At 32.0% G+C, this 18,866-nt stretch overlaps 4 protein-coding genes and 1 pseudogene across 5 annotated transcripts, besides 4 other annotated features; 1 reads left to right on the top strand and 4 right to left on the bottom strand.

The window, feature by feature from the left end:
• Positions 1 to 3,255: part of a mobile genetic element that runs on past the window's edge.
• On the bottom strand, positions 1,507 to 2,376 carry TVAGG3_0635790 (phage tail repeat-like family; the record flags this gene model as incomplete). Its single annotated transcript, XM_051241027.1, has 1 exon — positions 1,507 to 2,376. The coding sequence occupies one exon, from the start codon at positions 2,374 to 2,376 to the stop codon at positions 1,507 to 1,509; it is 870 nt and encodes a 289-aa protein (XP_051087614.1).
• TVAGG3_0635770 (phage tail repeat-like family) lies at positions 2,527 to 3,255 on the bottom strand (the record flags this gene model as incomplete). The annotated part of the gene is made up of 1 exon (XM_051241026.1): positions 2,527 to 3,255. The coding sequence occupies one exon, from the start codon at positions 3,253 to 3,255 to the stop codon at positions 2,527 to 2,529; it is 729 nt and encodes a 242-aa protein (XP_051087613.1).
• Positions 3,256 to 3,327: 72 nt separating this feature from the next.
• Positions 3,328 to 4,173, top strand: TVAGG3_0635750 (annotated as a pseudogene). The gene has a single exon. A coding segment is annotated over exon 1 (846 nt).
• Positions 4,174 to 9,333: 5,160 nt separating this feature from the next.
• Positions 9,334 to 9,368: a mobile genetic element.
• A 1,055-nt stretch (positions 9,369 to 10,423) lies between these two features.
• Positions 10,424 to 10,615: a mobile genetic element.
• Positions 10,614 to 13,622: a mobile genetic element.
• TVAGG3_0635720 (uncharacterized protein) lies at positions 11,103 to 11,603 on the bottom strand (the record flags this gene model as incomplete). Its single annotated transcript, XM_001312800.2, has 1 exon — positions 11,103 to 11,603. One exon carries the CDS (start codon positions 11,601 to 11,603, stop codon positions 11,103 to 11,105), a length of 501 nt encoding a protein of 166 aa, XP_001312801.2.
• Positions 13,623 to 16,805: 3,183 nt separating the features above from the next.
• Positions 16,806 to 18,515, bottom strand: TVAGG3_0635700 (ribonuclease inhibitor domain-containing protein; the record flags this gene model as incomplete). The annotated part of the gene is made up of 1 exon (XM_001312799.1): positions 16,806 to 18,515. The coding sequence occupies one exon, from the start codon at positions 18,513 to 18,515 to the stop codon at positions 16,806 to 16,808; it is 1,710 nt and encodes a 569-aa protein (XP_001312800.1).
• Between the last annotated feature and the right edge of the window lie 351 nt (positions 18,516 to 18,866).

The following is an 18,866-nucleotide window of genomic DNA, read 5'->3' as shown; positions in this document are numbered from 1 at the left end:
TTTTTAAGTCGGTCTAAAACTTCCTGAGGTATAGGAAGAACTTGACAAACACGTTGTAACTGCTGGAAGCCGACAAATCCATCTTGAACTTATTTGTCTCAATGCTGCATTGTTCATTTCATCTCAATAAAAAACTTTACATTCCCCACGTTTGAGGCGGTTGAGGTTGGTTATTGTTTACCCACTGTTGTGCATGGTTATATCCTCTGTTAAAGAATCTTTCACCTTGGTCCATATAGTGTCCTGCTTGGTTATAGTAGTCATTTGCTTTGTTATAATAGTTTCCTGCTTGTCTTCCTACATTGTCCATCCATCCTTGAACTTTTCCTCTTGTTTCAGGATTTGGAATAAGATTTGTTGCATCTCGTGCTACATCCCAACCTTTCTGTACAGTTTGTATAATAGGTTGTGCTTTCTCTTTAAGTATACCTAATGTACTCAAAATCTTCCTTCCAATTCCAAATGCACCTCTGGCTATTGTTCCCACTGCGGGTAAAAATCTGATGCACTCCTGCTAATGCGCCAAATAAACCCATTTCTTATGGGTTAAAAAATGACGAATCCAAACAAGGACCCCTATGTTTCTAAAGCGACAAGAAAGCACTCATGATAAAAATCTTTAGTTCAACACCAAATGCTTGGTTTATGGATATCTTGGAAAACATTCCGAGAGTTAGAACAGATGGACCTCCATACTGGTTAATATTTGTTGGTCAAAACACAAGATACTGTGAAGCCATACCATTATGGTCCAAAAATATTTTAGATGTAAAACTGCTTTGACAATATTCGTTGACAAATACCATCCAACAAAACTGACATCTGACTGTGAAAGTTCTTTCAAATCAGATGATATTAAAAACTATCTGCGTTCAAAAAATGTAAACCAATATTTCATTGTCGACCAAAACCATTCTGCTCTTGGTGTCATTGACGGTTGTATAAAAATGTTAAGAGACTTAAACCAACCACAAGGTGGTGAAGCAAATGAAATGTCATATGACGACAAATATAGACACTTCTCCATGGCAAAGATGAGACAAGTTTTAAATATTTACAATAACCGTAAACAAAAAGGTTTGGGAAACCACTCCCCCGAAGAAATGAAAAACAACCCTGGCTTAGAGAAAGACTATATATTTAATAATTTAGTCAAAAGAGACAAACAAGAAAGAATGCCGGGCTTCAAACTTCAGAAAGGTGACAAAGTAAAAATAGAAATACCTAAACGCGACCCATATGAAAATACTATTGACTATGACAACAATGGGAACCGACAGGTACTCACATTCGTGTTCGTAAAAATAGAAGAAAGTATACAAGAGAATATTATGAAGTTTTAGGCAAACATGGCAAAATGTACACACTGCAAGCAGAAGATAAAACTACTATTGTCAGACCTCGTTTCAAACTTGTCAAAGTTCAAGGTGGTATACTTTCAAAGACAGTTCCTAACAAATATAAGACAACTCCTGACGAATATGCTAAAGAAGTTGAAAATGACGACTAAGCAATTCTATACCATGCGTAAACTGTCATGTAAGGTGGCATGTATTCTTTACATTGTCCCGTTGTTTGTGTATATCCTGAAACGAAATGTGTATGGTTTCCTTCTCCCTGAGTGTCACTCCAGTAACAATTTATAGCAAACTTAACGTCATCTTTAACATCATATCCTTTACCTTTTGTCATTCCTGACCAATCCCAATATCTATGCTTATGCCAACCTGCTTGAGATGTACTTAAATCTATGTAGTGACTGTGTGCAGGTAAATTTTCACCTGTAATTGTTTTACTTCCACCTGTTTCCTTTGAAGAGTTTGCACAATACAAAAACCTGTCGACTATTTGTTCCCATGCACCAACACCAAACATTACTTGAGGACCTCTTGCATCCATAGATGTATAAATAGAACCTACTGGGTTCATTAAATCAAACATATGAGATATTATAGGATTGTCTCTTTTGAACTTAAAATATAGTGCAACTATTTCAGGTTTCTTCTGGTTTGTGTCAGAATATTTTTTATAATATAATCTTATGTTTTCAGGGTAGGTAAAATCTTGACTATAATATTTATTTCTGTCATCTGTATAATAATATACTATTCTCGTTTTTTCTATTGCATTATATCTTTTATATCTATAATAATCTAAATATAATGTTAGCTTTTGTTCATCTACATGTGGTGTTCTGTCGTCATCTCCATAGTCATAATAATGTGGTGCCGGAGCTGGGTCAGGCAAAGTCATATCTGCCATTTCATAAACTCTTAAATATTTCTTTTGTTCGTCTCCATATAAGTTTAAGTAGCAGTTGTTGTCTAATGGAACTTTAACTTGTGTACCATCATTCTTTTTATAGCTTACATACATTTCATTGTTATTTTTCGGAATGAGTTTATGCCGTGTACTATTTTTTAAGGACTGTACCAACTGCCATCTAAAATATTTATTTTCTTCATTGACAGAAAAGTCACCAACAATAGTTTCAATATTTTTTGTTCCTATCAAACTTTGGTATATTTAATTGACATATGTTTTATCTGCTTTATTTTCAAGGCTAACGTTTAAGTCTGTTATTTCAGAAGATGTATGTGTATGTCCAATGTCACTTTTCCTGTTTAAGGTTTCTTGTAAGTTTGTAATATTTGCAATGGTATGTGTATGTCCAACGTCACTTTTCCTGTTTAAGGTTTCTTGTAAGTTTGTAATATTTGCAATGGTATGTGTATGTCCAACGGCACTTTTCCTGTTTAAGGTTTCTTGTAAGTTTGTAATATTTGCAATGGTATGTGTATGTCCAACGTCACTTTTACTGTTTAAGGTTTCTTGTAAGTTTGTAATATCAGATATAGAATGTGTATGAGTCTTTTTAGAATATTCGTTTTCAGCTCTTGTCACTTCACTTGACATTTTATTGTCAACATATGTTTTGTCTGCTAGTTCAGGATGAGTATGTTCTTTTGTTGCATAAGCATTGTTAGCTCTTTCTTCTTCTTTTGCTATTGCATCGTCTACATATTCTTTGTCAGCTTTGTTGTCAACATCTGCTTTCAAAAGAAGTTCATTTATAGGTTTCTCGTTTAAAGTTCCTTTTGTTGGATTTATACAGACAGTATGGTTCTTATTGTCTTGAAACAGAAACTCATCTGTCATTGGGTTTATTGTCAGTTTTAAGTTTCCTTCTTTCAATGACTCAGATATCTTAGAATAGTTTGAAAAGTTTGTTGTGTTCTTATTTAGAGCTTGCATAATGAGTTGTCGGTTGTGTTGTATTTCTCTCATAGACGCTGTTTCATTTGACATTTTTATTATAGATAAAATATGCTTCCAATAGAAAAAGAAAATTCTAGAGTTGCTACAACTAAACCATTAGATGAACTTTTTACTAATGTCGGTCAAAAGTTTGAGACAGATACCGTAAAGCATGAAGGCTATCGTTTTGACTACCCATTAAGATGGTTAAGAGACCCATCTGTCACAAAAGCTATTGGTTTTCGTAGAATGAAGTTTGTCTCACAAGTTCAACAGGTTTTCCATTTATTGTAAGGTTTCATATAGATTATACATCTGAAGGGAAACGAAAAATGTGGGAAGAAATTGAACTAATACAAGTTGACCTCTCATCTTCTCTACAGGCTGCATTAAAAAATATAGAAGATAAAATAAATTCATGTTATGCAAAATATGCTGATGAATATGCGAATACCAATAGCACACTTTATGTGAGAATTGTATATGACAAGCAAAATTCACAAGTGTCATTTCAAATCTACGAAGACAATCCAAATAAAGACGAACAAATATATACAGAATTCACTGCAATGTCATGGTATTATTTGCAAAGAATGTTAAATCAGAAAGTTGAACCTCCTTTAGCAAATATCTACAGTCGATATGCAAGAGATGAACCATATTTATTTAAAGATGTTTTCGACCAAGATGCTGTGATAGTTCATGCTTCATTTTCTGGCGCCCAAAACTCTTTCTTATGCTTGGCAAATGACTTTTACGAAAAACCTACAAAGTTATACGAACCACCAAGTGGAAGTATTTCAGACTTTCAAGTATGGTTTACTACAGATGGAAGAAAAAGAATAATTCCATTATACCATGTGTTTACTTAGAACTTAGTTTCATATACAACTACTATCGAACGGTAAAATATAATTTTAATACGGTTGAGGTGTTGGATTGGTTGCCAACTAGACTGTGGTGCAGGTTCAGGCTGTTGTATAACAGGAGCTTGTTCTTCTGGTTCAGGGTCTTTAGGTATATACCACGAACTGACCTACTCTTTTGCCAATATTTTTGATACCGTTCCATACTCCTCTTCCGACAGATTTTTTTCCATTCCATATACCTCTTCCAACATTTCGAAAGAAGTTTCCTATCTTACTGAAGAAACCCATTTTACTATATGTAAAATCTAATGTCCGCCTAGTCTCTTACGTTTCCTGTTGAGTTCCATAGCATTCTTTAACTGGAGCTCATACATCTGTTTCTCCTCTGGTAGAAAACATATTCTGGGTCAACTCCTGTGTTCGCGTCATCTCTGCATAAAGTTGTTTATATCCCACTTCAGGGTTTGTATATAAACTCTTTCCATCTCATATTTGCATACCATGGTGGCAAACCTAACGCAGCGTCATTTGACATGGCAGTTTGCATTTTGTACATCTGTTGGCACTTGACCATAGTTTGCCATTGCAGTTTGTATTCTAACTTCATTTGGAATATTCTCTGGGTTTGGTTGTCCAGGTTGCTGTGCATTCGCTAAGTTCTGTGCGTCCATTTAATATTAGATAAAATATCTCTTACGAGTACATATAACTGAACATTTGCAGGCATTGGTTCATCTTCATATTCTCTGTACTTTTCTGCACGTCAAATAAATAATGACACAATGGAAAAAACCTAAAACAAGTAGTCCTATTTCAAACCACATTTACTTACTAATAAAATTTCTTTATTGTGACACTTTCTCCAGTTTATAGGACCTCTCTCATATTCTATCTTGTCATATATAAACTCATAGTCATGTATGTCCTCTAACCATCTCATAACGGTTTCCAAACCACTTTTATCGGATGTAAAGTAAAAGCATGGATGGTTATGTATAACGTCTAAAGTTTCTAAAGAGTCTTCAAAGTCCAGTCTACTTGGTATTGAAAATCCCATGTGTTATAGAACGGCGGGTCCACTATAAAGAAAACATTTTCCTTGTCTTTATATTTTTCATACAACTCTGTCCAACGACATCTCACAAACTCTATACCCTCAGTATATTTTTCTATGTCCTCTTTGAAAACATTTGTATAGTTAAGATATAAAACTTTTGACATAAGTGTTTCAATGTCATGAACTCTTATAGCACCACTATATAATAGTCTAGCAGATATACTATCCCAGTCTATATATTCTGCTTTTTTCAAAACCTCTCTCACAATATTTTTCTTATCTAATGGTATACGTTCCATCTTACCTATAGGTATCTTTTCTTTTAACTCTTTCAATATGTTGTTTGTGTCTGGAATATGTTTGAGACGGTTCATATAGTTGTCGAAGTCATTGCATATAATCTTTGAGTCTGGGAATATTGTATGACATAAATGGGATATATAGAAACTTCCACCGAACTAGGGTTGTTAGATTCCCGACGATAGGTGTCTTGGAAGATTTGCCTGGTGTCATCATAGTGTCTTTAAATCAAAAATTTTATTTAGGAGTTAGTTTTATTGATTTTTCAATAAAAAACATTTCTAAAACAAGAAAATAAAACGATAAAATATTTATATTTTATATAAGGATCTTATATATTTAAAATAAATATCATTTTATTTTTTTCATTGGTGTCTGTCAAACCATAATACACTATTCAAAAATTCAATGTGTCTTGCGGTTTCAAAAGACACCTTCAAATTGAACGATAGCACAGACACTATTGAATTTTACCCATTGTATTTAGTTTTTACCCTTTTTATTTTTAAGAATTAATGACTGAAACAGCCGTTTTGCTATGACCTCAATCACTTTTATTAAGGGTTTCGTTTTGCGAAAAAAACGTACAATACGCAATTTCGCTAAAAAACATTTAGCTAGCAATTTCGACCTTTGACTCCACTCAAGACGTCACTTTTTTAATTTTGCGGTATCATATTTTTGGAAAATCTTTATGAATATTATATAAAAAGTCTCTTTAATATCTATATTCATCATTTTTATCGATTTTTAAAGTTTTTGCGAAAAGTATTCAATTATTTTTGCTATTTGGTCGGGTAAATGTCAGATTTGCGACATTTTCTGATATGATATTCAGATTCTACGTTGATAATAATGCTTATAGAACCTCTTGCTATTGTGTCAAAATTGCGAAACCGATAGCAAAAATATCTCGCAATATCAAAATTGAGATATTGAGTGAATTATGCATTATAGAGATTAAAAATCTGATTTGTGAAAACATCTCATCAGTTTCTAGCTAATTCAAAAATCTTTACTATCTTATTCGATTAAAATGAAAAGGGAATAGTTTCATTATGCTTTAAATGACAGCCTTATAATATAATCATAGTTTTTCGCTCAATATGCAGCATTTTTTTTTCGAATCTATGGTCAATATCCTAAATACTGATTTGCTTTGCATTCATATCTCTTACATTTTCTATACCCACATCACTATTCATTGCTATTCCTATCTTTTCATTTTTGTTTGTTTCTCATAATTTCTCAAAAAACATGATAACTTGATATTTGTAAATATCATACTTTATAACGTAAATAAGAACTTGACCTATTAAGAAAAGCAGTAATGAAAAGAAAATCTGAAATTCATAAAAATTACAAGTTTCTGATGACAATTAGCTTAATTAAACCAGGTACAAGATTATATAATTGTATTTTCTATCCAATTATCCATATAATATCTTATCCAGAAAAATAACTTGATCAATACCAAATGATTTTTTAACTAGTAAATAAAGTATTTTCTTTACACACACATTGTATACATAGTTTTTTTTTTTGGTTTCGCAAAACATCCAAAAACAAATATGCTATAAAAGTGACAATTTTAGCAAAACGAAACCTTACTTTTATTTATTATTTTAAATATTATTTAATTTTATTATTTGAATAGGCCAACTTATATTTGAGAAGCTCAATTTGAGACCACTTAAACATTGAAATATCATAAATATTGAAATATTAAAAAGTGTATTTCAAAATATTGAAATTATAAAAATTTATAATACTGAAATTGAGACAAATTAATAAATTCAATGTGTTTTTTTGAAATAACTCTCAAATATTATTTTTTTTGTTTATTTAATGATGAATAAATATGATTGCTTTAGTCAATCATAAAAACTAATTTAAGTTTAAAATAATGAAAGGATAATTTGATCGTTTTTTAAAATACAATTATTTTTGATGATTTGCAAGAATCTTTGAAAAGAATATAATATAGGTTCTATTTTTGTAAATTTATCCAAATCATGTATTACATAAATTACGATTAAAACGATGAAAGAACCAAAAAGTGTGTTTTTGTGTTTTGTTGTTGCGTGTTGGATGCGGGATCCTGTTATTTCCGAAATCGACAAAAAATTTGGAAATTTAATTTCCGAAATCGAAATTATATTAATGTTTTTAATATTCTTATATCAAAAGGATTAAAGTTCATTAAGAGAAAAACAATTCTTCTTCTTCAATCTATTGGCGCATTTATTTCTACACGCCAATAAGGAAGGGAAAATTATAAGACACCATGGTGTCTTCAAAACGCTAATTTTTGATATTTTTAACAACCCTACACCGAACAAATCTACAAATGTTAGACCATTCGGTAGTTTCTTAAGTTTTCTCAATATAATATCTTTACATCTACTCTTATTTCCAAAGAACGGTAACGGTGGTTTTGTAAAATTCATTTATATATAATAATAAAAATGTTTTTACCCGAAAAGTGACAGAAAAGTGACAAAACATGAAAACATATATAATTTGTGAAAAGTGACACAAAAAGTGACATTTAAAAAAGTGATACTATTAATATGATGTAAATAACAACGGTTTTGGTTTTGTCACCGGCTGGTCGGCTGGGGTTCGGTCCTCCTCTTGGGTCTTGGGCAAAATTTCTTAGGGGCTAGAGGGCGCAACGCGCCTGGAAGCCCTCCGAATATAAACTTCATTTATACTAAACATCTTCGGGGCTAGAGGGCGCAACGCGCCTGGAAGCCCCACCAACCTGACCTTATGTGGCATTAAGATAAGAATCTAATTACGAATTATTGAATACTCAATCATAATTTATTATTAAAAAAGTGACATTTTTGTTATTTATGTAGAATCATTGTAAAAAATAAAAATAAAAAGATATGAATAACCAAACAAGTTACATTTACAATTTGAGCAGAGGTAAAAATTAAATTTTGTAATTCTAATATATCCATTCCCTCTATGTCCAATTTCTTGACCACCTAGAGGATTTGGCATTTCTTGTGTCCCATCAATCATCTTAGTATTATAGAATTGAAGCCCACTGTAGTGAATTGATGGATCTTCAGAATCAGAAAATTCAATTTCACTGGCAGATTTTGATGATTTCAAAACAGAAATACAACCTTTGTGGCCACTTATGTAGGTATAGATGTGAAAACTTAAATTTTATAATCCCTGGGATGCACTTTCTTCGATTTTTTTAAATTTTTGTATGGCATTCCAAACGGGAACCGCGGTTGGTTACCATGGATTTCCGTCACCGGTCACATTTTAAAGATTTTTAAAGCCTTATAAAAATATGCTTTGTAAATCATTTTTTGTAAATCGGCAAAAATTTGGTAATTTTCTTCAACTAATAAATCTGCGAATAGCATTTATAATACAAGAACAATCTTTTAAAATGCGTTTGATTCATTTTTGTATAATTTCATATAGGCACATATATTCTTCCGGGACTTTCCGTGATTTTACCGTAAAATCATTAGTTTACACCAATTTTTCCGTATTTTGAATAGTTTACTGCACTTTTTCCGTAAAATTGAGTTACGGGAATCCGCAAAATTACCGGACCTCATTTTTCATAGAATATAATAATAATATTTGATAAAAAGATATATTATTTATATTTTTGATTTTTGAATTACGGAAAAAGTGAATTGATAACTTGATTTTTTTATATGGTTAATTTTTCAAATGATATTATGAAGATCTAAAATATTAAAAGTAAAAAATTGAATTACGGAAAAAGTGAGGTCAAAGTGAAATAAATTTGCAGAACAATTTTCATTGAAATAAGCTTTATTTTTCATTATTAATAACAATGCTGTAAATAAACAGAAATTCATCAAAAGTGACAGCTCTCATTTTTTGACATTTGTAAATTCTAAATTGAATGAGAAAATGAAAATAATACTAAGCATAATACAATATTCTAGATTTAATTATAATTAGGAAAAAGTTAGTTTTGAGAGTACTTTTCATAGGCATATAGAATGAAATCTTCTGAAAAATAATATCACATAAACTCATATTATTTTCTAATATATAACTATTTTATATAAAAATCAAATTCAATGATCTTAAAAGCGAAGGATAAACCTCAAAATTTACGAATATAATGAGTGGGAATATAATGCTTATCTATCATAAACCATATGAAATATTAATTTTTGCTTTACGCCTAATTTTTGACGACAATTAGCAAAAAATGTTAAATGTTAACACTCAGTCCATTTGAATATGAAAAATAAAATTGACTTTGATTAAATGTTTTTATTTATCATGCAATTCTTCTTGCGACAAAGATTTGAATAAAATTTCAAAAAATAAGATAGCTTAAATAATATACGGTAGTGTTTACTAATAGATGAATAGTATATAAATTCTATTAAAATGGATTTGATCCAAAAAAATATATAAAATTTGATCATAAATAAAATCGTTTTAAATTACTTCTTCATTTCAATTATAACAATTATTTTTGGTTTTATAGTTTTTAAAGCTCATGTGGTTTTTTTAACCACAGAATACTTATGTGCTGTAGCAAGCTTGCAATCCAAAGCTCACGTTAGACAACAAGAGTCATGAAGTCTCATACTAAGGGATATCCAACATATATTTTAATAATCTAATGTTTGTGACAAATATTCAACATAAAATTAAGTTTTCGTTTCGTTACAAGGCATTCATACTTTGGAGATATCATATTTAATGTACAGAAAAGTTAATATTAAACAATACATGCTAAAGAATTAATAAATAAGATAATAAAATAAATTTATACGTAATTACTTTCATTTAATATGCTTTATGCTGTATAATATTGATTAAGAGGCATCAAAAGGTTCCATAATCTGCTTTTATAGGCAAGATTTTTGATAAAAATTTTAAATTTTGAAAAATGATGAGAAAAGGAAAAAAAAGGTAAATGAGAGCAAGAGGAGGGAAAAAAAGAAAAAGAAAAGGAAGGGAAGGGAAAAATAAAAGAAAGAAGGACATATAAAAATTTAGATGCGCATTCTTAATGCCGAGGCGGCTTGCCGCCGAGGCGCGATTTTTTTAGGCCTCCACGGTAACCCGGCAATGTTTTTTTAAATCTTGTACAGCCCTAAATTTTTGGGATAAATTTTGACATCTTTTTTTTGCTGGCGACCCCCTCCCGTTCACAAAAAAAAATATCGAGCGAAGGGGGGTCGCCAGCGAGAACCTTAAAAATAAACTTCAGAAAAAAATCTAAAAAGAAAAAAGCGAAAAGGCCCTGGAGTCGAACTGGGGAACTTAAGGCTTATACTATGACTCTTACCACTGAACTATATTATCTGTGGATCGGTGCTTTATAAATTGTAAATATAAAGATTATCATAACGAATTAAAATGTAAAATAATAAATATTACTCTTATATATTATTAGATTTTAAATTACAAAATAATAATAACAAAAAAAATATTCATGACCGGAGGTTTTAATTAATGTTTAATGAAAGAGAACGATTCATTATAAATTATTGAATGTTAAATTGTTGTAAAAACACATTGAAATATTTGTGAAGAAAATGGCTATTTAATATTGAAAAATAAATAATAACAAAATGTTTATTTCATTTAGTTGCCATTAAGATATGACGGCTATTTAACAAGTTTTTCTTGGATCTTAACCGCCTAACGTTCAAAATTAACCTTTGTGCTTTGATATTACGTTCACATGTTGCCTCCGAAGGAGATGAACATAACAAGCGTAATGCTATTTCCGCAAGGATGGATTTTTCTCCAATTCTATGCGAGATCTCTTCCCAAGCATAATTTTGTGCCTCGTCCATCAGATCGTTCTCAAAGATGTCTGATTCCTTATTGATGAACGTATTATATAACGAGAGTACAAGCGTTTTTTGTCTTTCGTTCAATCGGAATTGAACCAAAATGCGCTTGAGGTAATCTTTAGCTGCTGTTAGATCATTTTCGGCAGTCTGATGATTATCCTCGCGTACATCTTGCAATGTAAGCCTAAGTTGATCATCAGATTCGACAATTCTACGAAATGTGCCTTCATCTGTTACATCAATTACAGCGTTTGTGTTACCTTCCTCAAAAATAGAATCCATGTAAATGTCCTGTAAATCTTCTGCCGGATCTTTATCAGGAATATGCTCACTTTGAAAGGAACTCAAGGGATCGGCCAAATCTTCTACTTCTTCGTTTTTAACAAACTTTCTATGGAAGTAGAACCTTCCTCTCGGCGTGAGAGAGAATGCCAAACACCATAGCCCACCAAAGTCAGAGTCCAAGGTATAGCTATCCAATGAAGATGCCAAGATGGATCCGAATGCATTATGCAAATTGGATGTCAAAAGATTGAGAGCTGATATGGCTTTACGAAGCCAAATGTAACAATTTGCCAACAATGCCTTATCCGATTCGAATACTAAGATTAGCTTTTTAAGAACAGCTAAACAATCTTTCAATTGTACGATTTTATCGTGATCTACATTTATATATTGCTTGATTTTGTTTTCGTACTTAAGAATAAAGACACATATATTATAGTCATATATCCATCTGGTGGATACATGCTGTGGACATTGTGCACCTATATCGTCAGCATGAATGCGACAAAGTTCTGCAATTCTGTGCACATCCTTTACTAAACTTTGTAACTGGTTGTTCTTGCCAGCAATATATTGATAGCTGTTGTGGATTCTGTGACACAAACAGGGAATAAGCAATATCTTGTAGTATTTTGGATCTCTGTCATGATAGAATGAATCATTCCAAGTATCTTTGAAGCATTTTAACTGTGCTGGTCCTCCGTCAACTACCACACTACCTATCTTGACTTTCCTAATGTCAATTCTGTTAAATCCTGCTGTTATTGCGGATTTATAATCCTGACTTGTCTGGCCATCCTTCATATCTATCGCCTCTACTGGGTATGGCTTCATTTGCTCCAACGGATTTGTTAAGACAAAATCAAGATTGTGGTAATCATGTGTCTTGCCTTCATCGATGGCGACACAAGTGTATGCTTTTTTGGCGAATTCGAGAACTTTAGCAAGGTGTATGCTGTTAGCAATAGCAATCATTCTATTTCGGATCTCATCACGTGTAATAGGCTTATATAATTTGTCAGCAAGTTTTTCCGGATTGATATTAGCTGACTGAAGTTGTTTGTATTTGTTCATCATTTGATATATTGTGAACATAATGAAAATCTTTGCAACATGCGTGAATTCTGGGGATGCAAATGTGTCTAAGGCAAGGTTGAACTTACCGGTAAAAATGGTCATTTCATCGTATACATTCGATAAATCCAACATTGGATCATTTGGCTGTTTACCTTTATTGTAGTAGTCAAGTAATGTTTGCTGCGATAATGCTTCTCCGGCCTGGCATGTGTGAACATGAGTCTTAAGCCAGTTTTTATAATGATCCTCCCTTTGTTCTTGCATTGAACACCGGCAAACTACGCCATCAGATCGTGTCACAAGTTCATTGCATTTTACATACCACTTGGGACTACCTTCATGTTTATATCGCATGTAAACATGTTGTTTCGTTTCAAGATCGGGATATGTTGTGAACCCGACTTCTTTCATTAATGAAGTGATTTCTTAAGTTGAATAAAAACAAATTTGATTGAAATTCATACAAAATTTCTTTTTATCATTATTATTTAAGATGCTTTTTTATGTTGAATTGTTAATTTTTTATTTCCACCTGGGATATTTTGAATTGGGCTAGCCCAATCCCACCTCTCAATTTTCTCTCAATTGGGCAATGGGGATCCCATATAAAATGTATTGTAACAAAATTTTACATGCATAATAAAGTACAATTAAACAACATTCTAAAAATATTAAATTCACATCATTTACTTGAAGATTTTATATTTTCAACAAAAATTAATACAATAATTACATTAAATTGAGGAGATTTATAATATTTATTATAAATTAAAATATTATTACTCATTAATTTGTTGAAATATTGCATTTTAGTGGTAAAAATTAAAATTTAAGTTTACATGGAGAAAAAAATTTTAAATTCCAAAAAAATTCAATCGGGATAACGATAGGGACAAAAATTTAGAATCCCCATATGCTTGGGATAAAATCACATGACTAAATGTAGGAGCTTCCTCCTCCAGCACCACAGTTTGTTGGAATTTCTGAGTTTCCACCACCAAAATATCCCCCTCCAGCACCAGCATTTCCGTCAAATTCTCCAAAATTCAATATTAATGTCCCATTTCCGGCACCAAAACCAAAAGTGCCACTTAGACCTTTTCCTTTACCTCCTGAAGTTTGAGTGGCTCCTAAACCATGAAGTTCAGAACTATTATAACCATAAAGACCACCTCCACAGCCTCCTGAATCCAAAACTCCAGAGGAACAACCATCTCCAGATCCTGCACCAGATGCAACGATAATTCGACTTTTCAAGCCCTGATATCTGTGGATCCACCACCAGAATACTGCCCTGGACCACCTCCTCCATAGGCAGGAAGAGGTGCTGTTGTATAATATCCAGAACCAACATGAAGATAAAGAGTAATAGGTTCTTTAAAAACAATTTCGCCTCGAACATAAGAACCATTCGATGGAAATCTAGCTCCTCCACCCCATAATTCAAAAAGATATACGCCAGAATCGAATTTAACGGTATAGGCAGATGAATGTGTGCTATTTTGACCTTTATATGGATAAAGAGTGGTTAAATTCTTAGGCAATTCCTAATGATTTAAAAGGGATAAAGACTAAGAATAAAAAAGTGACATTTTTGTCGTAAAAACATTAGTCTTTATTTATGATCATTTCTTCCCCAAAAAGTGAGTAATAAAGGTAAAATTTCATGCTGCAGGTTTGAAGAGCTCACTTACTACGGCCTCTTCAATGAGAGCCAAGCAAATGCAAATACAAATGTTACACGAGAAGGAAACAAATATACCTTTTATTATCCTTGTTCTGATCCATCAACTTGCACAGACTATACTATTACTTTATCAAAGGGCTCATATAGATTTGAATTGTATGGAGCTTCTGGAGGTTCACTTTTGGACAAGGAGAAGCAGCTATAGATGAAAATTGTAGAAATCCAAAAGGAGTTCAATCTTATGATTTAAATGATATCGCAGGTGCTGGAGGGGGATGGTTTGGAGGTTTCTCTAGCCATAGTCCTTCAGGAGGTGCCGGAGGAGGTTCGTCTTGGGCACTGACAGAAGACGCTATTATTCCTTCAGGTTTGATTGATGCAAGAGATGAATTCTACGAGAACTCAGTTAGTAACAGTTATGCATTCAACAAAACATCAGAATATCTTTTCTATGATGTGACACATGCAGCAGGAGTTTGGGATGGCAATGGAAAACTTGTCATTACAATTCTTGGTAATGTTACTATCAATTTGAATTCATGTGCTAACAAAAATCCAATACCAATTAATTATCTGTTTCTTAGCTTGTTTTTTAATTGATCTGTAAGCAATTATATTGTGTTTAATTATATTAGAATAAAAATTATAGATGTGGTATAAAAGAATATATTAAATCTACTTGAACAAAAACTATAAACTATAAATTATACATAATTTTTTCGGAGATTTGTTATCAATGAAACAAAGATCGAATGTAATTTGAGAATCAAAATAATAATTTAATCTAACTTTCAAACAATATTAGCATGAATAAGAAAGATGAAATATGATTCAGTTGATTACATCAATAAATTGATTGAACAGGTTCAAATCGAAGCAATGTAATGACAATTCGACCATTTCCTTCCCAAACACAGGATTCAGCCACAATATTATGGAAAAGATATGAACTTTTGCTGAAATTATATTCATGGCTTTCAATGAAATTATATTTATCATCGTGAGCGGGAATTTCTCCTGCAGGAATAATTGCATCTTCTGATAATACCCAAGAACTACCACCACCAGCGCCAGCGTTTCCATTGTGACTCGCAAAGCCACCAAACCGACCACTACCAGAGCCTGCTCTATCACTTCCTAGAGAGCCTCCTAATACTCCTTGAGAATTTATTGATCCATTTTCTTGATATGTTTCACCGCTTCCAAAGCTGAAACCAAAAGTAGAGTTTGAGGTATAAGCAGAGGTATAAATGCCAGAACTAAACCATCCTTGGCCAATTAATCCTCCTGCACCTCCTGAACCATCATCTGAACTCAACAAAGCTTGACCTTTGTTATCACAACCTCCTCCAGATCCACTTACAATTACACGATGCCATAAGTCATTTTTATTAAATTTGACAGAAGTTTGGCCGCCTCCAGAACCTGATCCTCCAAAATTACCATAATCAAGATTGCACGATTTACCACCCCCTCCATAACCCCCTTCAATAAGATTTTCATCAAGATAACATTCATGAGTATCATGAGCACCTCTCAATTTCACACCATAATTTCCATGACCGCCAAGTGTAGCATAAGCACGAATTGGTTGAGGAATATAAATATCTCCACTAATATAACCTCCTGCACCTCCGACACTAGACCTTTGGAGACATATTGCATTTCCATTAACTTTTTTACTCTTTCATTTGAGATGCAAGATCCATTAGGAAATCGGTAGGATGATACGTGTCCATCTTCACTTCCTCCACTGGCTCCATATAATTCGAACTTATATACACCAGGAGATATATCAATGACGTAATCTGTGCAATCAATAGAACTTTCACAAGGATAATCGAAGATATATTTATTTTTCCGTTTTTGGACATTAATTGATGAATTTAATAGGGAATATTTAAGCATGCATTGTTTCACCATTTAATGAAAATATGTTTAAGAAATTAAAAATTAATCTCTGTATCATATTTTGATTGAATTTTAAATCACGATTTGTGTTATAATAATATTGTATAAAATTAATATGATTAAGGATGGTCATCATTAAAAATGAAATTAAAAATTAAAATGTAAAAAGTATATTTAGCAAAAATTAACTATTTTAGAAGTAAATATACAACTTGCATCATATTAATATACGAGTTTTAGATTTGTATAACTCAATCTAGGTAATTTCATGATGTTATAAATCAATGATTTGAAGTAAATTTTGATAAATGTCAGTTTTTTTCTCCTGTTCAAATAGAAACAGCGTATCATATTATCAAAGATGTTAAAATATTGAATAGTAATTCAGTTGGATTCATGAAAATAAAGGACTATAGATTTTGAATCATGCACTTTATAATTTTATTCAAAAAATTCAGTATAAATGATTCCAATAGTCGTTATAATATCAGATTTCAATATATTAATAAATTTTATGATTTTGTTTACAAAAGCATTGCAATGAATGGATGAATTAAGAAATTGGATTGAATGTTGTTGATGATTTTGATTGAACAGAGTGATAGGCAGTCATGAGTGCATCGAGATGGAAGTTTACTGATACTGATCAATGTTGTGAGAAATGTTTTGCTTTGATTCTCAATCTCACACCCACATGAAAGATGATCACAGCCTTCAAATGCGTTCTGTGAGATTTCTATAACACTGTCACTAGGAATCATAATGCTAACAAGGTTGATGCAGCTCATGAATGCACCTTCACCGATGTTTGTAGTGCTTCCTGGAAGAGAGAAGAACTTGACTGGTGATGCAGGAGGGAACAAGATAAGAGATGTCATGTGAATGTCAAAGAGAGCACCTGTAACAACAACATAGTTAGAATTCTTGCATGTGATATTCTTGATGCTGAAGCAGTTTCGGAATGATCCGCCTGAAATACTAGAAAGACGACATTCTGATGGAATAACGATAGTAGAGAGTGAGACACATGATAAGAACGAGTCTGAGTATATCTTTTCAAGAGATAATGGACATGTGAATATTAAAATGCCTGTATTGCTAAAACTGTATGAGTTGATAACACTGATAGTCGATGGAAGTTTGATTTCTGATAAATGTGTGTTTCCACTGAAACAATATTCACTAATAGATGTGAGACTCGTACAAATGCTAAGATCAACTTCTTCAAGATTGCAATTTTCAAAACAGTTGTTGCCAATTGATGAGATTTTGTCGTGGAAGAGAACTAATGTGAGAGATGTGCATCCACTGAATGTTGAAAATCCAATTGTTGTCAAAGAAATAGGAAGATATATGTTATTGAGTGAAGTACAATTGGAGAAAACACTATCACCAAGAATTGTTAATGAACTGTCTTCCATCGATATTGTTGTTAATTCATTACAATTCTCAAAGACATTCTTTCCTAAACTAGTACATTCACTCAATGTGATCGACTTCAATTTATAACAATTATAGAATGCTTTGCCACCAATTTTTGTGAGACTTCGTGGTAATTCAATGCACTCGATGTTATTACAGCCTGAAAATGCTTCGTTTTGGACGATTTTGAGTTTAGAGTTAGTCTCGAATATGATTTTTCTAAGAAGAGATTTATCTTTGAATGATGATGATTTGATCTCGATGACATCTGACAAGATTGGAATTTCTTTAGCTTCGTTACCACCAATGTATTGTGAGACTGTTTGATTGTCTTTTGTCATGATAACATAATAATCATTGATATAAAAGTTTGAATTCTCTTTGAAAACTAATTCTGTTGTTGTATCAAATACCTTTCCATTCAAAGTTGTCAAATTCTCTGGCAACACAACTCGCTTTAAGTTTGGACAATTTGTAAAACATCCTGAATTTATTATTTTTAATGATTCTGGCAATTCAATTGAAGTCAGTCTTGTATTAAAAAAGCAGCCAATTTTTAATTCGTATATATTTAATGGTAATTTCATGCTGATTAATGTTTTAACTTCACCAATGTATGTAATAGAATTAGGCAAATTAACTTCGGTTAACTTTGTTCCATAGAATGAAAATCCTTCAATTTTTGTTACAGAATCTGGAATAGTCAAACCATTAATATTTGAAACAATAAAAGAAGCGTATCCTGTTGCAAGTATTCCATTTGGAATTATAGCAGAGTCTGATTTTTTAGGAGGATAAAAGGTTGCCGTCATTGTTCGTTTATCAATAAGAATCGAATTTTCAACATAATAATATGGATTTTGTCTATCTACTGATATTGATTCAAGATTACTATTTTCAAATGGTCCTACAGCTATTGATGTGACCTTTGCAGGTACTTTAAAGTCTGCTAAATGTGTGCTATGGATGCAATATCTTCCTAAAAATTTGATTTCGCTATCAATTGGAATTTCGAGATTGTTGAGAAAGTAGCAGCTTTGAAAACAATAATTTGGAATTTGATTTACTTTAGAAGGAAATTTAAATGAAATTAATCTTGTTTTAGAAAACACATATTCTCCTAGGTTTTGAACAGAAGCAGGAAGTAAAACAGATTTTAATGA

This window comes from Trichomonas vaginalis, chromosome III (genome assembly GCF_026262505.1).
Source record: "Trichomonas vaginalis G3 chromosome III, whole genome shotgun sequence".
Lineage (NCBI taxonomy): Eukaryota > Parabasalia > Trichomonadida > Trichomonadidae > Trichomonas > Trichomonas vaginalis.
This window is presented reverse-complemented; position numbering and strand designations above follow the sequence as displayed.